The 19,056-nt window shown below is 38.4% G+C and overlaps 1 protein-coding gene across 1 annotated transcript in view; it reads right to left on the bottom strand.

Annotated features, from left to right (window-relative positions):
• Positions 1-1,413: 1,413 nt before the first annotated feature.
• foxo1a (forkhead box O1 a) overlaps positions 1,414-19,056 on the bottom strand; it is a 43,216-nt gene continuing 25,573 nt past the window's right edge. Inside the window, exons 2-3 of the mRNA XM_038294372.1 lie at positions 5,310-5,501; positions 1,414-3,424 (exon numbers count right to left, since the gene is read on the bottom strand). Coding sequence (XP_038150300.1) covers positions 2,237-3,424; positions 5,310-5,501 — 1,380 coding nt within the window. The 3' untranslated portion in view covers positions 1,414-2,236. The remainder of the gene's footprint in view (positions 3,425-5,309; positions 5,502-19,056) is intronic.

A 19,056-nucleotide genomic window follows, 5' to 3' on the forward strand; every position in this document is an offset into this window, starting at 1 on the left:
AATATTATCTGAGCCTGCAGGCAAAAATCTACATTTTTAGGCACAACAAATAGGCCCCTGTGGTACTAAGGTTCAGAGTGACGAAGAAGTCGTCCGAGTGCAGTTTGTGCACCAGCGTAAACCTATATTAACCTCAAATAAATTAGCTCACAAATATATCTAGTAAACGTACTGCATCGTTTTAATATATAATTGCAAAGTATGTACAAGAAATCTGCCTGACTGACCTGTTTACCTAACATGGGATTAAAAGATCCAGTTTTATTTATTGAATTTTTTTTTTACTTTTGAGCTCATTTCTGCTGGTTGTTTCCTTTGTGTAAACAGTATTTACAAACTCCATACAAAAAAGAAAAGAAACCAAATATTACAAACTTTTTGATTACATTATATACACTCAGGCAAGAAGCATGTTTTTTATGTAACATCAGAGTCCTCTGAGATATATCTCATTTTTAAGCATTTCAGTCCAAAAACCAACAAGACAATGTTACCTTCATCATTTGTCAGTTAAAAATCGGTTATCTGTGGGACACACCATACATTTTGAGTCTCCCCATCTGTAGATTGTTGTGTTGCTGATGACGAGAAGATGTACTGTATTTGGCGGTGTAAAAGGAAAGACACTGCCTTGCAAATGTATCTGCACCCCTTTAGCTTCTTCTTTTACTTGTAGAGTTACAAATTTGTTTCACTGGGATTCTATGTGAAAGACCAAAATACATTCTGAATAGAAGAATAGAATACAACTTTTATTGTCATTACATTCTAACAAGTACAAAGCAACAAAATTCACTATCTGCATTTAACCCATCCCTTTGGGTAGCAGTGGGCTGCCATTGTGTGGCGCCTTGGGAGCCTTGCTCAGGGACCCACAGTGGCAGTCTATGGGAGTGAGGCTTGAACTCAGAACCTCTGGGATCCAAGTGCAAGGCCCTAACCACTAGGCCGCCACTCCCTCCAAAAAGTTGAAGTTAAGTTATTTTCCAAATAATGTTAAATAAATGTTGTGCTTTTGGATTCAAATCCAGTTCAATTGGCTTTAGCTAATGGCAAAGTCCATCTGTGTTTATCTATGGTATCATAAAAATCAATGAGCACACCGGACAAGACAGATGTGTATTATCTGAAAATTAAAAGAAGCCTGTGGTAACTCTAGAGGAGTTGTTGATATCTATATCTAAATACAAGAATCAAATGAACATCTGCTATTCGAAAACTAATTGGCAGGACTAATAATGCCAGCATTGAAAAGACGCCCTGTTTACAATTTGCCAAAAGCAGGTAAGAGACACAGCAAACATTGTTATGGAGAAAACACTGCAAATCACCCTGAGCACACCATATGCATGCTGAAACACAGAGGTGGCAGTATGCTGCAGTCAGATGTATTTTCTTTTCATTACGTATATGGAATATTATGGGGAGATTTGGTGGAGAAATCCAGGGAAACAATGGAAATAATACTGTTTAGAGCCTAGATAAGGCTTCAGGCTGGCTGCAGGAACATTAACCTAAATCTTCTAAAACAGATGGAATGGAATCAAATAATATCTAAGTGTTAGAAAGGCCAAGATAATGTAAAGACCCAAATCCATTTGAGAGACAGTTGAAACACTTGAAAATTGTTGTTGTTTCGTCCAATCTGGCTGAGCTTAAGCTAATTTCCAAAAAGAAATGGAAAAACATTTATAAATTTTTATTGATCTAATATTCATCTCCAATATTACATAAACAAATTGCAATAGGGAAAAATGATCTACCCTAACAGGACATAAAAGTGCTGTAATTGCAGTTAATGTTAATGTATTGATGTACCGGTAGATCTTAAACAAGGGTTATTATCCTTCAATTTTTTTAGAGTCACACTTATATTTGGTTTTCTCATAAAATCCCAGTAAAATATACTAAATTATTTGATCTTAATTTGATAAAATATATAAAAAAGATAAAGAGGTGTTAATATTTTTCAAGCCACTCGATGTGTTTCAGTTCGGCTCTCTTGTTAAGGCAAAATGTTTGGCACTTGAAAACAATCCTGATCTCTGTTCTAAAGTTGACTCATGCACAGAGGTCTGTAGAAGTCATTTAGCCTATAAATATCATCTTGAAGCAGGAATCTTGCTGGGGCACAGATTTCTTGGGATGAGGACCTTTATTCTCATGTAATTTCATTTTTTTTCTTTGCCCAAACAGCAATGTGTCAGATGAATCAATCTCAGATTGCCTTCGCTTTTTACCCAGACACCCAGCTGTGTGTGGTGGTCTTCACTCCGTGTGGGAAACCTTGTTGGGTCACAACTGGCTCAAAGTTGAAGTCCAGGGAGTCTCCGTCCATTAGAGTTTCATGGAGCACCCTTTCTACGTCAATCTCAAACTTTTCGATGGACATATCATCCAGGTCGCTGGGAAGTTTCTCCATGTGTGAGGGTACCATCATGCCTGTTCGGCCATATCCATTGGTGTTAAGAGGACAGAAGCTGCTGGGCATTCCTCCCCCACTAAGGTGCCCAGGTAGGCCATAAGGCATCTGCATGGGGCTTTTGGCCACAGGTAAACGTGTGCTCCCCCCATTGTAGCTCAGTGACATCAACAGGCGGCCGTTCATAGCTGGTGATGTAGCCTGCCCTTGGTTATGCATGTTGTGAGGGTGGGGATGAGAAAGACCATGCGGGTGAGTGTTCCCTCCTGCCATGAGTTTGGCTGCATGCTGGCTGCTGCTGTATGAAGGCAGCATGCAGCCACTGCTGGACTGAGATACCACGGTGTCGACTGACGGCATTAACTCACTGTGTTGATCAGTGTCTGACGTCAGCAGTTCCTTCAGCAGCCCGGCGGGACAGCTGTACTGCCCCATGCTGGGCACAAAGCCAGGTTTACTCTCTGACAAAGTCTGCAGAGGCATAGATGACATTGTGTTCATTCCAGCTTGGCCATAGACGCACTCGTGGAACTCCTGCTGCGACTGGGAGCCCATGCTCGGGGAGCTGTAGGCTGGGTAACTGGGGCTGGGCTGCATCATTGGTGAGGGGGAGGACTGGGAGGAGCCTGGAGTTGTCGCCCCCCCTCTAACCTGTGAGTTGTTGGGCGATAGCAAGTTCAGGTTGTCCAGGAGGTTCTCCATGACATTCTCAGAGCTATGTCCGAGAGATCCAGTCATCTCGGTGAGACTGGGCAGTGTCGCTGTCATCTTCGATCCCGGAGCTCCTGGGTAGCCCATGTGCACGTCGGATTCCCCCAGGTCGTCCTCAGGCACAAAGGGTGAAAGTCGGCCACTAACGGTGCTGGCATTGGAGCTGGTCCTAGGCCTGAAGCCATTCCAGGCTTCGTAGTCGTCGTTACTGTGGGAGTTTGGACTGCCGGGCCACTTGGAGTAGGAGCCTGGGCTGTCAGCGCCGCCATCAGCACCACCCTGAAGGGCCAGCTGTTACAGGGAGATTATCAGGGTTAGAACAATGAAACACAGCACCTAATCCCAATCTTAAAACTCATGCAAGATAGAAAAAGGACAAATCAGGGATATCTTACATACAAACCAGTGCCACTCTCTTATTTCAACCTGCTTTTACCAGAGAAGCACGATTTATCACATTGATTTATATATATATATATATATATATATATATATATATATATATATATATATATATATATATATATATATATATATATATATATATATATATGTATGTATGTATATATATATATATATATATATATATATATATATATATATATATATATATATGTATGTATATATATATGTATGTATATATGTATATATATATAGTTAGGTTCAAACCTGTTTTTGCATATATTAGAAGAAAATGATAATTGGTACCAAGACTAATCCTTGAGGAACACCCTTAGGGATATATTGAGTTCTGCCAGTTTATTTAAAGATATTTTCAATAAACATAAACTAAAAACTATTGAATTTAGAAAATAACATAAGTGACTAAATACTTTAGAAAAAAGATGCACCAGTTTGGCTTCTCTTGACCAGTTCAATATCTGTTTCTTTGAGACTAGAATGTCTAATTTAATGGCAGTAGAGTTTTTAGCACTGATGGATTTAATAAAGATTTCAATTTACTGTTTTTCTGACCTACCCATTATGATTCCAGCTCATAAACTGTTATTGACCATTCCAATGTCTAAGCGGTTTGGTTTGTGCATCTAAAGTCAGATATATGATGCATTTGTATTGCAAAGCATCGTCTATTTCTTTAAAGGAATAGTACACCCAAAACATGATTAGCCTTCATTTTCTACTCACCTCCATGCTGAACAACACTCTGGAGTACTTTTTTGATATCTCAAATGCATCTGGAGATCTGGGAGGCTTCTTGCTGTCTGCTGACATTCAAATAATGGAGGTCCATGGCGCCCGAGACAGAAAGGTCCATAAAAGTCCACAAAAACGTGTCAATATTCCTCCATACTGCTCGTCCAATGTAATCCAAGTGTCCTGAGTGGGTAGCATCCAGAATTTACTCGAAACGAAGTCATTTAGAATGTTTTTAGAGCATAAACAGTAGTGTATAGGATTTCCTAATAGCGTCCCCATGCGCGCTCACGATTCTACGGAAGCCGGCAGACCAAACCGGAAGGAAGTGCGCATTCAGCGTCTGGTCTGCCGATAATGCAAGCGTAGAAGAAGAAATGTGCTGTTTACCTGTGCAAAGAAAGAAACAACGAAAGAAAAATGTCTGAGGACTTCAGTGTTGAGGAAGAGCATGAGTTCTTTGCCGAGCTGAATGCGCTGGTTTGGTCTGCCGGCTTCCGTAGAATCGTGAGCGCGCATGGGGGCGCTATTAGGAAATCCTATACACTACTGTTTAGGCTCTAAAACGTTCTAAATGACTTCGTTTCGAGTAAATTCTGGATGCTACCCACTCAGGACACTTGGATTACATTGGACGAGCAGTATGGAGGAATATTGACAAGTTTTTGTGGACTTTTGTGGACCTTTCTGTCTCGGGCGCCATAGACCTCCATTATTTGAATGTCAGCAGACAGCAAGAAGCCTCCCAGATCTCCAGATGCATTTGAGATATCAAAAAAGTACTCCAGAGTGTTGTTCAGCATGGAGGTGAGTAGAAAATGAAGGCTAATCATGTTTTGGGTGTACTATTCCTTTAAGAGAAAGGGTTAGAGTTCCAAATATGGCTTAGAATATATCCAACATAGAATTTAAGGAGAAAGTTTCTCCATGACACAGTATAAACAAATCAATGTACCAAAACTTTTTCAAGAAATGTGTAATATAGTTTTTTGTTACAAATAGAAAAATTTGACTAATGTACCTTTTTCTTTGCTGCTCTTCCCCTGCTCTTTGTGAACTTGCTGTTGTTGTCCATGGAGGCCGCCCTGCGTCGTGGAGACTTTCCACTTTTCCCGCCTTCTGGGTTCAGCATCCACCAGGAGCTCTTCCCCGTCCCCTCATTCTGGACACGGATGAAGCGGCTGTGCAGGGACAGATTGTGTCTAATGGAGTTCTGGAGGAGAGGGAGAAAGAGGAGGAAAAAAGGATGAGGAGGAGACAAACAGGGACATTTGCCCTTTTCCCAAAACATCTCAGATGTGTTTTATCACAGAAGTGCAAATCCACGCATACAGGTGGCGGCTCTTGAAAACATGTTCGCCTTGACAATTGACTTATGAGGAGAGAAGAGAGGTTTTTAAGGTCACTCAACGATCCCATGGTGTTTGCCTTCCAAAGAAAACACACGTGCAAACACTCAATAGATGTCAGTGGGTTTACTCCATGACCAAGATATCCTGAGCGAATATGAGCATGGAGAAAAACAGAGAAGGCTATTGTAAAAAAAACAAAACAAACTAAACTAAACAAAAAAAAAATCTGCAGTCACATTCCACTTGACTCTGTGTCTTGTCTAAACCAGCACAAATTCAAAGGGAGGAAACCGACTAATCTTTCCTCCTTACAGACACATTAATGCTAAGCTCTGACGTTGCTTAGTGACACTACCGGTGGAAAAACTAATTTTTGAGCAGGAAGCTAGTGAAGCGTTATAAAAACAGGGCAAACAAAAGAGCAAGAATATTAGGTAAATGTCTGCTGAGCAAACCGCAAAAGGCGAGACACCCTTTTTTCTTCCACTGCACTCTGACGCCTGAGTCACAAAACACTCAGGATTTCACCTGTTTGTTTGATTTTAAAGTCCAGATTGACTCAAAGTGCAGCTAAAGTAACCATTTAACCTCAAAAAATAGTTCAGCTCTGCCTCCGCATCATTTTCTGTCTGTATTTCAACATGAAGTAATGAGCCTTGCCCAGACATTACAGTGCCTGCGTAAAGCTTGTTGTTTTGGAGGAAAAGCTGGAAGTCCCGGCACGCACACAGACATAAACACACGCACACTCGCACGCAGAGCTTAGCGTGCATAGCAGCCAAAGTCATCAAGCCCGCTGCCCGCCGTGAGTCACGGCTTCACATCTGGTTTGCAGTCTGCACCCTCCATGCTGCCTTCACCTCTGTTTCTACTCATCTGAGCCATCATGTTTTCTTCTTCCACAACAGGCCACAGGTGGGTGTCATAAAGTATTCATGGATTTTAAGTAACACATATCAAAATTAGCCAATAAAATGTCAGAATACAAGAACTTTTAGAAAACATTATAAAACATTACAACTAGTTTTTTCTTATTTTCTCATATTATTATTTGTAATGCCTGCTCCAAAACATTGATTTTGTTGTTCTTTTGCCACTTCAAAACTAATTAAAAAACATTGTTCATATTGCAGACCTGTTTACTGTATGGCAAAGCCTTAACTTCCAGGTTTATATCTTCCGATGTTGCTTCAATGTTTCCAGCTGATGTTCTGCTGCAGCTGGGGCTGGTACTGCACAGAAGAACATCAACACACTGTGACGCTGTCACACCTCAAAAAACATTAATCTCTCCAAAAACTGCCCCTGAGTGTATTTGCAAACTATAACCTGCTTTTAGCACTACTTTTGGAGTAATGGGTTCTTTATCTCTATGTGGATATTCATAGCCTTCCTCTTCTGAGCTTTAGGCATCATCTTAACATCTTGCTTTTGGTCTGCAGCTGATAAGAATATGCAACAACATCTTTTGGACATTCCTAAATATTCATTGATATTCAGTAAGTTAGAAATCCATTGTGATTAGCCTTGTTTGTAAAATCAAATCAAGTTCCAAAAAAAAATAAAAACAATCCACTTTTTTTTGTTTTGAAACGCCTATGACCTGGATGACTGAGAACCTTCACCTGCAACCTTCATCAAGCATAAACCATTTGTCAATGCAGATTTACTATTCTAATTTTAAATGCTGCTTTAACATAACCTTTAAAACATCAGAATTATATGAAATAAAGGTGAGAAAACACCCTTGCAAGTGTAATTATACTATATAGTGTTTCGTCTGTCGAACTGATTTATAGACAGTAGTAAGCTTTTTAATGATATAATAATTTACTGATTTTGATTTTTGATTTTTTCCTATCAGCATTTGTAGCACCATAACTCTATAAAAGGGTAATGTGCTAAATAAATAAATTAAAAAAGTCTTTCAGATATAAGGATTACAGAGCTCTTTGGCTCCATATCACTTGGAAATAAGAAAATCTCCCCCCCAAAAAAAGTAAAGTCTGTATATCATTGGTTTTTCATCCTAATAACAACCCTGTCAAACTTTCTAAGAACCCCAAATTATAAGAGCTGTGAAAATATCTCCAGTTTAAGCCGATTATTTTGAAGTAATGTACCTTGAGCTCATTAGTAAACTTACATGTAGCAGAAAAGAATGTTCTATTTTAATAAGCCTGAGATGATAGGAGTAGTTACTATTATCAAGGATTTAAAACTAAATGTTTTAAAAAAGCAACATTTCTGCATCACAACTAACGCTTTCTTTTAAACATAGCAACTTGCCTGAGTTTTCTAAAGTCACGACCATGGACATAGACTATTATGAACTAATACAGCGGTGCCCCATCTCCATCCACTGCTGCATACTGCCAGTCAGATGGCTGAAGGAAGCCTGCTATACTCCCCACTCTGTAGAAATATATCTGTCTGGAAATATTTCTGGTTGTGAAAAACAGAGTCATTGAGTGAAAATTGAAAAAGTACAGCGTATGAGTTTAGTTGAGGTACCATTGGTTTAAAACTAGAGCAGCAGATACCTGTGCAAACAGTTTGACTAATCAACCATATCAGCTTGTTACACCTCCCCTCTGCCCACAGTCTCCATGGTCAGATGACAAACACTGGCTCCTTACAAATGATTGTTATTACCCCTGAATCAAATGACATGACTGCTTTGACCGATAGACTTTGAGTAGTTTGCATGATCTGGGGTATGTGACAGCCCTTCTTCAAGAGCCTCACAAATGCCCTGCTCCCATTTTCTCCACCTTTTGCACATTAGTACTTATGACAAAAGGGGAGAGAGAAAAGTCTAGTCATGAGCCTCAGTTTCCCATGACTACTGAGTGTACGGCTTTATTCAGCTGTGCTGGAATAAGGAATGAATGCAATGTGTGTGCAGACGCCGGGATGTCCTGTTATAGCGCTTCCATCATCCTGATGACAGGATGGGGAGAAAAAAAAATTCTCAGCTTTGGAGAAATCCATTACGACTTGTGTCACAGTTAAAATGCAGGGTGTGATGATCTAGAACATTTAGTCCAGAAGGAATGGAGCAACAGAGCGAGCAGAGGCACGGGGACATAAATGAGCTCTGATGGGAAATACCAGTACTCAACAGAACTTGGTGTGCTTTGTGGGGAGTGTGGCTCAGGGTGTCTGGTGTGGCAGTGGAAAAAAGCTCGTCGTCCCACCAAACTTGTGTGAGTGTGTGTCTGTGCGTCCTTAAATGAAATGACACTACGACAAACAGCAGCTTTGTATGGCTTTGATTCTGAAACACAGTCTGTCTCAGCCAGAGACGGTGGTTTGAAAGCTACACACTCACTTTTATGAATCCAACACCCAACAGTTACAGTGTTTGGCATTCATGAACCTTTTATTAAGTTGTCACTTTACAACCACATACATTTAAGTATTTTATCAGGATTCTAATAAAACCTTGTTTGTGTTGTTTTTACATTAAAAATGCAAAGTTGTGTTCATTACCATGATTATAGCTTTTAATGCTAAAAAATTTCAGCTCAGTCATGTCCAGACTTTGACTTGGCTATTTTGAAGCAAACTATGCTGTAATCTAAACAATTTCTGTGTCATATCTGTCGTTCTTCCATAGGTTCATTGACTTCTCAAAGTGTCCTTCTTCCAGGATTGCCTTATGTTTAACTCCATCTTTCTGTTGACCATTAGTAGCTTCCCTATGCCTGCTGAGGAAAACTATTCCCATGATTCAGCTACCGCCATGTTTCCCCATGGAAAAAGGCTTTTCAGGGTGTTTTACAGCATTAGAACACTTTTTAGCTTTATTTTAAGCCCTCTAGTTGAAAATGCCGATTTGTGAAGAGTAAATCTAATGGTTATCCTGTTAAAATGTCCTACCTGAGCAGTGAGTTAGGGGAGCTCCTCCAGCGGGCTCCTCTGATAATTGCTCTTCTAACGCGTAGGGTTGGTAGACTTACCTGTATGCGTTTTTGGATTTAATTTCAGAAGAGAATGCATCTACCGATCATATAAAATACAGATATATTTTATGAAAAGCTTTGTTTGCACACTTAAAGTTTAAGCACATTCTCTTTTGGACACAAAGAGTGTTTTGTTGCTTTTGGAACCAGAGATACATTGTGACACAGATTTATCTCTGGCTGCAGAACACAGGAATCTAAACATTCCAGCTAATCACTGTGTGCAAAGTTCAATTGTAATCTCCGCCAACGTGCTAGTATCTTTTAGGAAACAGTAAATGCAGGATTCCCAGCCAAGGAGTCATCACAATCAACATTCCTGAGCAAGGTTACAAAACCCACAATTTCCCAAAGCTTTGATTACTGTCACTGGAGGATGTCCTAAAAGAAAGACAAATTAGAAAGATTTTATAAAAAGTAAACAAGCTAAACTTTTAATTAAGACATACAAAAGTTGCTTTGCATTGAGATACACGGCCATAAAAAGCAATGAGTGAGCTGACATTAGTGTCTTTGTTAGAGCTCAGTTATGCAGCTGCAGACACGGAGAAAGAAAATCTCTCGCTGCCGTTTCGAAGCCTTCCATGAGGAGCACAACCTCCTGTCCTCCGAGTCAACACACCAGAGCTATACTGGCAAAACACAAGGAAGTGACCACATGAAAGAGGACATTGACAGGAAACAGAGCTGACTTCCTGCCTCACAGGAAACATAGCGGTCAATAAGCAGAGAAGAAGGCATGGAATGCGAAGCCGCAAGGCCGTGAGCCAAGTGGACACCGCAAATTCAATTCAATCCCCCTTCCATCAGCCAAGAGAGTGTATGTTTAGCAACAGGCTCCGAGGTTTGTTGTCAGAGCACATGCATTAAAAGAAAACAATGTTCACTATGCCAAGGCGGGGCTGAATGTGAAATACATGAGTGGATGGATCATGACTCAACAAGCGGCTGTAGTAAGGGGTTGACTTGCTGGTGAAGCCTGTCTGAGAAAAAGAGACAGAGTGGGGTGTGTTTGACCGAGTGGGCTTGGATCCTTAAAGAACACACTGTGCGGACTTTTAGCGGCCCAACTGGCAGCAGTGCTCAAAGGCCACACTGTTTGGTACATCACCCTGGACTTGAATTTCTCCTTTTTTCTTCCTGCCATCTCTCGTTCTTTCCTGACCTTTCCCTGCCCTGTCTTCCCATGTTCTTGTGTTTTTTGAGTCTTTCTCCTCTTAACATGAACTCATGTCAATCCCATTCTTCCTTTATTTTAATTTCTTAAGCTGTAAAAGCCCCTTGCAAAAGTAAGCAGACCTTTGTAACTTTCCTGCATCTTGTCTTCTTACAAATACATACAAACACAATACTGAGTCACTAGAAATAATACGATACAGAAATCTGGAAAGTATCCTGCAAATTTCACAAAATCCGCACTGGGTCAGTAATTTTTCCAAAACCCTGTCCCTACAGATATAGTTCCAAGACTTTTTCAGTGTGTTTGCATATACAGACTGACATTCCCATTATTTGTCTTCATAGATTTAGTTCAGTACATTTGAAAAGAGCGTATCTATGAACATCAAATCCATTTTACCATCAGATGTACTAGTTCCCTTGTTCTTGCTGAAGAAAAGCGTCCCAACCTCATGATGCTGCCACCACCATGTTTCACAGTCAAGACGTGTTCAGTGTGTGGTGCAAACATGCTTTTTTAGCCTGTCATGTATTCAAAATGTGTCCAAAACCTTGTTTGAGGCAACCTGGAGTTCTTATGGCTTTCCTTCACGGCTGACTTTCTATTTACTATTTGGACTTCTTAAATAGTTTAATTAGTTTTCTGGTCAACAGCTCTAAAAATCCTTCATAGTAACCATAAGTCTCTTGGCTGCTTCTCTGATAAAACTCTCCTTTGCCACCCTGACAGTTTGGGTGGACAATGTATTGGTACGGTAGATTGTGCCATAATGTTTTCACTTTCGGCTGATGAAATATGTCATGTAACCTGACAGATCTTAGGAACCTAAGATCCTAATAAACAACCATCTCATGGATCTTACTGCTGTGTTTTTCCTGATATCATTTGTGCAACCGCCTTATATATTGTCTCACAATTCCAATCACTTATTCTTTTTGAACATTAGCTACTATTTAGGTTGAAGAGCTAGACAGGCAAATAGTTGGAACTCACCTGTAAGGGATTGCTATTCTCTAAAACTACATTGTCTACCTCCACCAATGAGATATGTATATAGAATTTTGTTGCATTGAGCTTTATTTAGGGATATATGGGTAAAGATGGCTGTAACCAATGTGTGCCGCACTTCAAATTTGTAATTGTAAATTATTTTGTGCCCCTGCAAGGGGCATCTTTTTGCAAGGCACAGTAATTCATGCCTCTGCGTATTACCTATATTTGTGTTCAATTTCCATCCTATTCTCTTACAGACTTCACCCATGTGTTTGAAGAAAACTGGCTGCAAAGTACCAAAGAAAAATGCTGGCACAGTGACCTAGGTGCTGACACTTAAGGCAGGGCTGTTCAAATGTCAACTTGTCTAATGAAAAAATCCCCAGAGAGAAAAGCGCAACACCACCTACATGCAGTGCTGCTTTGAATCAGTTGAAGCCACATGTGAAACCTCAGCTGCAAAGCCAATACAGTTATGGGTAAGAGCAGCGGTGCTCCCTTCCTCACTGACTGAAAGCGTGCAAGCAGCTACAATGTTACACACCAGCAGATGCAACTTTGCACACATGTACCCAGAGATATGGAAGAGATGAAAGTGAAATCTGTGGTTTCCCTGCACAATTTCCACTGAAGTCATTAGAGAAACGGTGCTGTCCTGAACAGACATTTTTCCTCTTCTGCTGCACTTGTCTGAGCCCTAACGGTAGGTGTGCTTTTGCATAGGAGCTACCTATTTTCTGCGTAATGTCTGCGACTATGATAGCTGACATATAGGTCATGAGAACCAATTCTAGCCACCTTAGTAAGTAACCCTAAAGCTTCAGTCTGGTCATGTCTGAAGGTTTGTGCTGAGTCTGTTTCATTTGGAGCTGTGCGGTTGAGACACAAAACGTGCAAACTTGTTATTAGTTTAACCCCAGCTCAGCATGTCTGCCCTCCTAACAACAGCTTGCGGTGGGGCACATCCATGCAGGTGAGATGGTGAGACAGCAAGTGACAGCTAGCTACATCTTACAAAGATCACAAAGTCATCAAAAGTTTAAACTTGCAGCTAGTCTTTGACTGCTAAGGCCAAATACAATTGATTTTTAGTACTACCATGTACAAAACAGTACCTATTAGCTAAATCAAAAATATCAAATGCCATTTCTTTAAAGCCAAATTTAGTAAGACCTACATCTGGCCAAATGCAGCTCATCCTGATCTTGGTTGTTATGAACATACTCCTATTAAAAGGGAGTCATTTATTTCTTCCTTGTGTTGGCCTGAGGTAAAATGACTCCAACATAGTAAAGATTCAATGCCATCTGCTGATTTTCTGCAGATAACTTTATCCTAACTGGTATTGTATGATCAACTGAATCTGACTTTAATGCGGCAAACTGGATGCCACTAAACTTTAATTTGATTTCTAAATATAATTGTATTTGATATCATGGAATTGGAATGAATAGGATTCAATCAAACAAATGTTGGCAAAGCCCAATATAATTCAGTTGTAATATAAATCAGAATGAGAATAAAGTTTATTGCCGAGTAGGTTTGCACTTACAAGGAATTTGACTTGGTATTGATGGTGCATACAAAATAGATATATAAAGTATCTACAAAGTATCTACTTTGAGAATTGAAAGGAGATGGTAAGAAAATGTTTGCTTGGAATTGATGCTTTATAGGTGGTGAAAAATAACCTGCAATGCTGTTTGCAAGAAGGAGGCCTCTGTTCTTTAACAGGTTTAACATTTTATACAGGTTGCAATGAATCTTACTGTAGTATCTACCGTTTTGTTACTGCACCTTCCATGTCTTTCTGCTTACAATGATTTGTCTGTTTCTATTAAAAACACCTAAGTAGAACCTGATCATTGCACAGTACCTATGGCTACCAGGTAGCACTGATTACATTCTTTCTGTAGACACTGTTACCGAGGAAAAAATACTTAAAGTTAGTTATTTCATGTCCAAGAAAGGTTTTTGAGAGTGTAAATTTGAGAGATGTAAACAGTTATCCGTGGTTTATTGTGGCAGTAAGAAAGTGAGAGATCCAGATTTCCAAGGGATAATATGAAGGCTGCAAGAAGTAAATAAAGGTTGTAATTTTGAGGCGCCAAGCTCTTGGAATATTAGAAAATACAAAATACTACCCAACTGCTTAGAAATCTTCGACTTAAGTTAATGGTCCACATTTTGTTGATGGAATTTACACTTTTGCTTTCATAATGCCAACCAGCCCAGTCACTAAGAGGCTAAAGGCAGTTTAAAATCCCAACTCCAAGACCATTCATTCTTTGTTTTTAAACTACAGTAGAACCGTAATAACAGTCTTGCTTTATCCCTCACAGTTGACATCTAAACAGTAAATACAAAAAACGCTTTAACATACATAGCGTCTACTGATTGCAAAAAGAGAAATTTTGAAACCTGTACGGAAACTACTGTACTGTTGGCATACAGGCCTGTTTGGATCTGTTTTAAAATACTTTGTGTTTATTAAAGGATCTCCGACTGTAGGTTTAGATATTCAGAGGTTGTTTAGACTGACACCCAGCAGTTTACTGGCAGTAGTTAGTATTTTCCTCTGAGTGTGCTTTCATGGTTCCATTAGGCCATCAAACCAGCACATATACAATACTGTATGTTTAAAGACTCGACATAAAAGCACTATCTTGAGCATTTCACTGTCAACAGCTAATGAAACCAAATTTTTGAAAGGCCTGGTATGAAAACGAAAAGGTCGGTCGATGCTGCTGTAATTATAAACAAACAGTACCCTTTAATGCGGAAAAGTTGGAAAAATATTTTCCTGTATTTTCTTGTAATACAGCTGGGAAAGATGATCGACCAAAATGAACTGACAGATGAAAGCTTTACAAAGACAAGTGAGTGCTAAATGTTCAAAAGTTCCTGATTAATAAATTCCAAATTTCAAGCAACTCTGAAATGATGAATCTACAGTATAATACAAATAAATAATAATTAAAACCCCTCTTTAGAGAAAATCTAGATTAGTGTATTCTGGTGCTAGCCATGCCAAATAAACTATTGGGAAGGTACAGTATAATAAAGTAGTGTTTTACTGAGGTTTTCCTAAATAAAACAGGTAAAAGATAGTTTTGTTTCAGTGATTATTTGTAAAGATAGGTTTAAAAACGTAATAAAGAAGGGGACCTCTTCGTTGTGAGAGGTGATGTTTGTATTATGAAGGTTAAATATCAGGTCAATGGAAAAAAAAACATACAGACCACACTAAGTATCAATTTACCTACTCTAAAACTAGAGTTTAAATTTAATGATGATGCTTTAACCATATAACTGGTTAAATATGAAAGTTAGGGCTGCATTCAAATGGCAAAAACTGATTTAATTCCAATAATCAAAACTTATAATCCAATCAGGTCTGATCACAAACTGATATTTTGGTATAGAAATCATTTTAAGGCTGTTGCGAAAAATAAGATGTATCGTTATGCAACACATTAATACAACAAATGAATAAAGTAATGGTATTTTATGGCAGCTGAAAGTACACTAAAAATCCATATACGGTTAGATTAATCTATCTTTCAGTCCAGATTTGGAAAATCAGCGTAGTGAAAATATTATATATTATATCATATATTCAATCAAAAGTATACTGTGTTGATTTTCATAATCGTATTGAGAGAATTCTTTACAGCACTTAACAAATAAATATAAACCGTTCTGTTTTTCAGGTTGTTTCTTAAACTAAAGACAAAGTAAATAAACAAGTTTGATGCAAATGCAATTGACTTCTCTCTCTCAAAAACAAAAATAATACACAATAACATTACCACACTGAACAAGGCAATCTGAACAGACTGCAATACTTCATGTATTTGCAGTTTAATAGGTTATCATCAGCACCAATATTGAACTGTCCAGTGGTAATCACTGACCTGTTTACCAAAGTCAATATGGTGATGATTATAAAAAAGTAGTGGAAATGAAAAACCAAGCACAGGAAATGTACAGCCATGGGTCTTATTTTTTTTCATTTACATCCTAGGATTAAAAACAGAAAAAGGACAGTCGGGGGAAAAAAAAAAGGAAATGATTGTAGTCATTAATGTTGCGAAGCAGCAAGTGGCAAAGCAGTGCGCCTCCGGTTTGTCTGGGGAGTGGAGTATGAATGTGTCACTGTTAGCAAAGTTATAAAAAGGAAACTGTTTTGCTACAATTTCTTTTAGAAAAAAAAAAAAACTTTTTTTGAATTAAAAATAAAATTGACCCTAAGATATGGGCAAACAAAAATAGTCTGTTTCTTCTTTCGTCTGTATCCTTTATCATTTTCAATAGCTCCTTCAGGCTTAGTCGTTAAAGTTCAGTGCTTACTGCTCCTGCTTGTATCCGTTTTTCTTTAATAAATGTCTCCATCTCACACTTTTATTGACTTGAAAGTCAGCTGTTTACATGTCACTGACATTAATGACATAATCAATTAAGGATTTTGCCTATTTATTTGAACTAATCTTTTTATGAATGTGGAATGATATTACTACAAATAATAATGAATAAAAACAACAAAAATATTAGGAGTTGAAATATTTTTTTAGCATTTTCTCAAATCCAAATAGCTTGAAAATATACATACCTGCACTATATTACACTAAAGGATTGTAACTGGCCTATACTTATAGGGAGAATGCACAGAGTTCTGGATAGAGCATATTGATTGACGAAAAACCTATTTTATCTTAAATGTAAAATGTTTACAAATTTTGCCACAAGTGCGTTGCTCTGTCAGTTAAATTCATGCTTTACAGTCTCTAATGATTAATCCATTACTAAATTAGTTGACGATTATTTCAATAGTGAATTAATAATGATTAATATGATTAATTGTTTTAGCCCTAGATTTGTAAAGCTTGACAATAACGGGTTTTCCAACTGGACAAAAATTGCAAGCACACTTTACAACTTGTTTTGGAAGGGATAAATCCGGTTAGCATTCATTTGCTTACAGGCCAGGACAGTGGCATGAACACAAGTGAAAAAATTGCTGGAAACATATTGACAATCAACAGAAAACATTTAAGTTTTCTTTGCAATCTCTAAGGGAAAAGTTTCAAAATATTAGATTTATACAAATGTTTGAATCTGTATGCAATATGTTGAAACTAAGTAGATTAGTGAGAGTCTGCAATAAATTTATATTCTGTTCTAGTCTTAAAAATAGATGAAGATGTTTATTGTATTGTTGTTGCACCCTGAAAAAAGAACAGTACTCCTCAAAACCCCAAACCTAAAAAGACATTCATGTCAGCGATGGCTGGATTTCATTATTCTGACCATAACTGTATATCTGAAAATAGAAGGGGCAAGTGATATAGATGTGAGTGCACAGCCCATCAAATTCACTTTGCAATTCTATCAGCCAAAATAGCAGTCAATGACTTCCAGGGAAGTACTTCTTTACAACAGTTATAACCAGACGGTGAGATATATGACTGTCGTAAAGAACAGATGGAAAGACAGAAAACACAAGTCATGCAGAAGCAAATCTGTCTCCAAATGTATTTACCAACTGCACTCTTGGCAGCATCACCTTCTCAAAGGCCTCTGTAACCAATCTCAGAGAAACAAACTGTCTTTCTCCTCAAATCTACACTGTCAGCTGAACTTGGAGGCCACAGAGAACACAGACTCATATGGATGAGTACCGATTATTCTCACACACTGCAGATCGCCTACAAACCATTTCTGGAAAAAAAAAAAAAACAAGTATTGACATGGCTACTAGCATTCCTGGACCTATTTTCATTGTGACTGCAATGCCATACAAGGTGCGGATTGGCTATTAGCAAACTTCCTGCTGAACTGTGTCCACACAGGAAGAGCTGGCCAGTCCTGATACTGATCCCACCAATGCCTCTGGTTTACTAGCAAAACACCACAAAATGAGACACTGCTGGGTACAGAGCCAGGAGACCAGCTGGAGAAAACAGAGGGTTCATGAGCCACAACTTCCTAATCAAAACTTCAGTGTGACCGGGCAAAACAAGAGGAAAAAGGAAAGAGTGGTGCCTGGTCCAGGTAGGGCTTTTCATTGAGCAGTTACAATGGATCAGACCTTACTCAACATCACAGAAATGATTCTGTGCTGAAGAACTGATCCCATTAGGGATCAAAACAAAAGGGAATAAATCATGTTCTGTTCTTCTGACTTTGACAGAGTGGAAAAACATTTAAAAAAAAAATTGGATGAGGATGTTTGGCAGAGATCACAGAATCACACTGATGTTTGGGAACAGGAAATATTGTGTAAAATCTTTTATGATCTTAAGTTAAGGACATTTAGTCGCAGTGAATAAAAAACTAGAGTCTCAGTGGTAATTGTATGAGTTGGCCTACCTTAATATAGTTTATAATTACAAGGTGGAAAGAAAATACACAGGTTTTAAAATAATAATAACATAATAGTTACATAATCTAATTGGATTTTATTCCATGAATGGACCTGAATCATATCCAAACGGAAGTTTAACCTCTAACCCGTTTTTTCTCAAACTAACATGATTACACCAAGAATTCAAGCCTCATACTACCTGCTGAAGAAATCCTGTGGAAGAAAAGCATCCTGTAGCATCAAGCTGCCACCTACTTTAAAGGCAAAAAGTATGTTTAAATTATAGGAAGTTCCCTAAACAGGAATTTGAAAGTATGCCAAAATGTCCATTTTTTGCATGCGTTTGCTGTATTCCCTACACGACCTCAGGTAAAATACAAACTGGATTTTGTGTTGCTTCATTTATTTAAGTCTGTCCTATTCTCCTCCTTTTTGCTGTTGATTTGTGAAATGTGTACAAAGATGACATGTCATCAGAGTTCTCAACCTAAACTATAAACTCAACATTTCCTCCAAAATTGTTGCTGATTTGCTGATCAATGATCTTCTTACTCTCAATCGACGTTATTTCTGTTTACTAATAAGGTCAATCCTTAAGAAAAGTTTTTACAGTGGCTAAAATTAATAGTTTTCATAGTGAATGGGACTGAGTACACAGTAAATGCATATACAGTTACATGCCATATGCAGTATAGTTTTCCTTTAATCCCATAAAGATGCAATTAAATGCATAAAGGTTTGTGGGTATATATGTTAAAAACAGTCAGGATTCATCCATATTTATGTGATGTGCCAATAGAGTTATTATGACAACCATTGTGGTCCCATAACAGTGAACAAGAAATTGGTGTTAATAAACAGTACAAATCATGTGTCTACGGTAAACCTGAGGGGACAAACTAAAACAT

The sequence above is a fragment of the Cyprinodon tularosa genome, unplaced genomic scaffold (assembly GCF_016077235.1).
Source record: "Cyprinodon tularosa strain WSP-4 unplaced genomic scaffold, ASM1607723v1 ctg34, whole genome shotgun sequence".
Taxonomy (NCBI): Eukaryota; Metazoa; Chordata; class Actinopteri; order Cyprinodontiformes; family Cyprinodontidae; genus Cyprinodon; species Cyprinodon tularosa.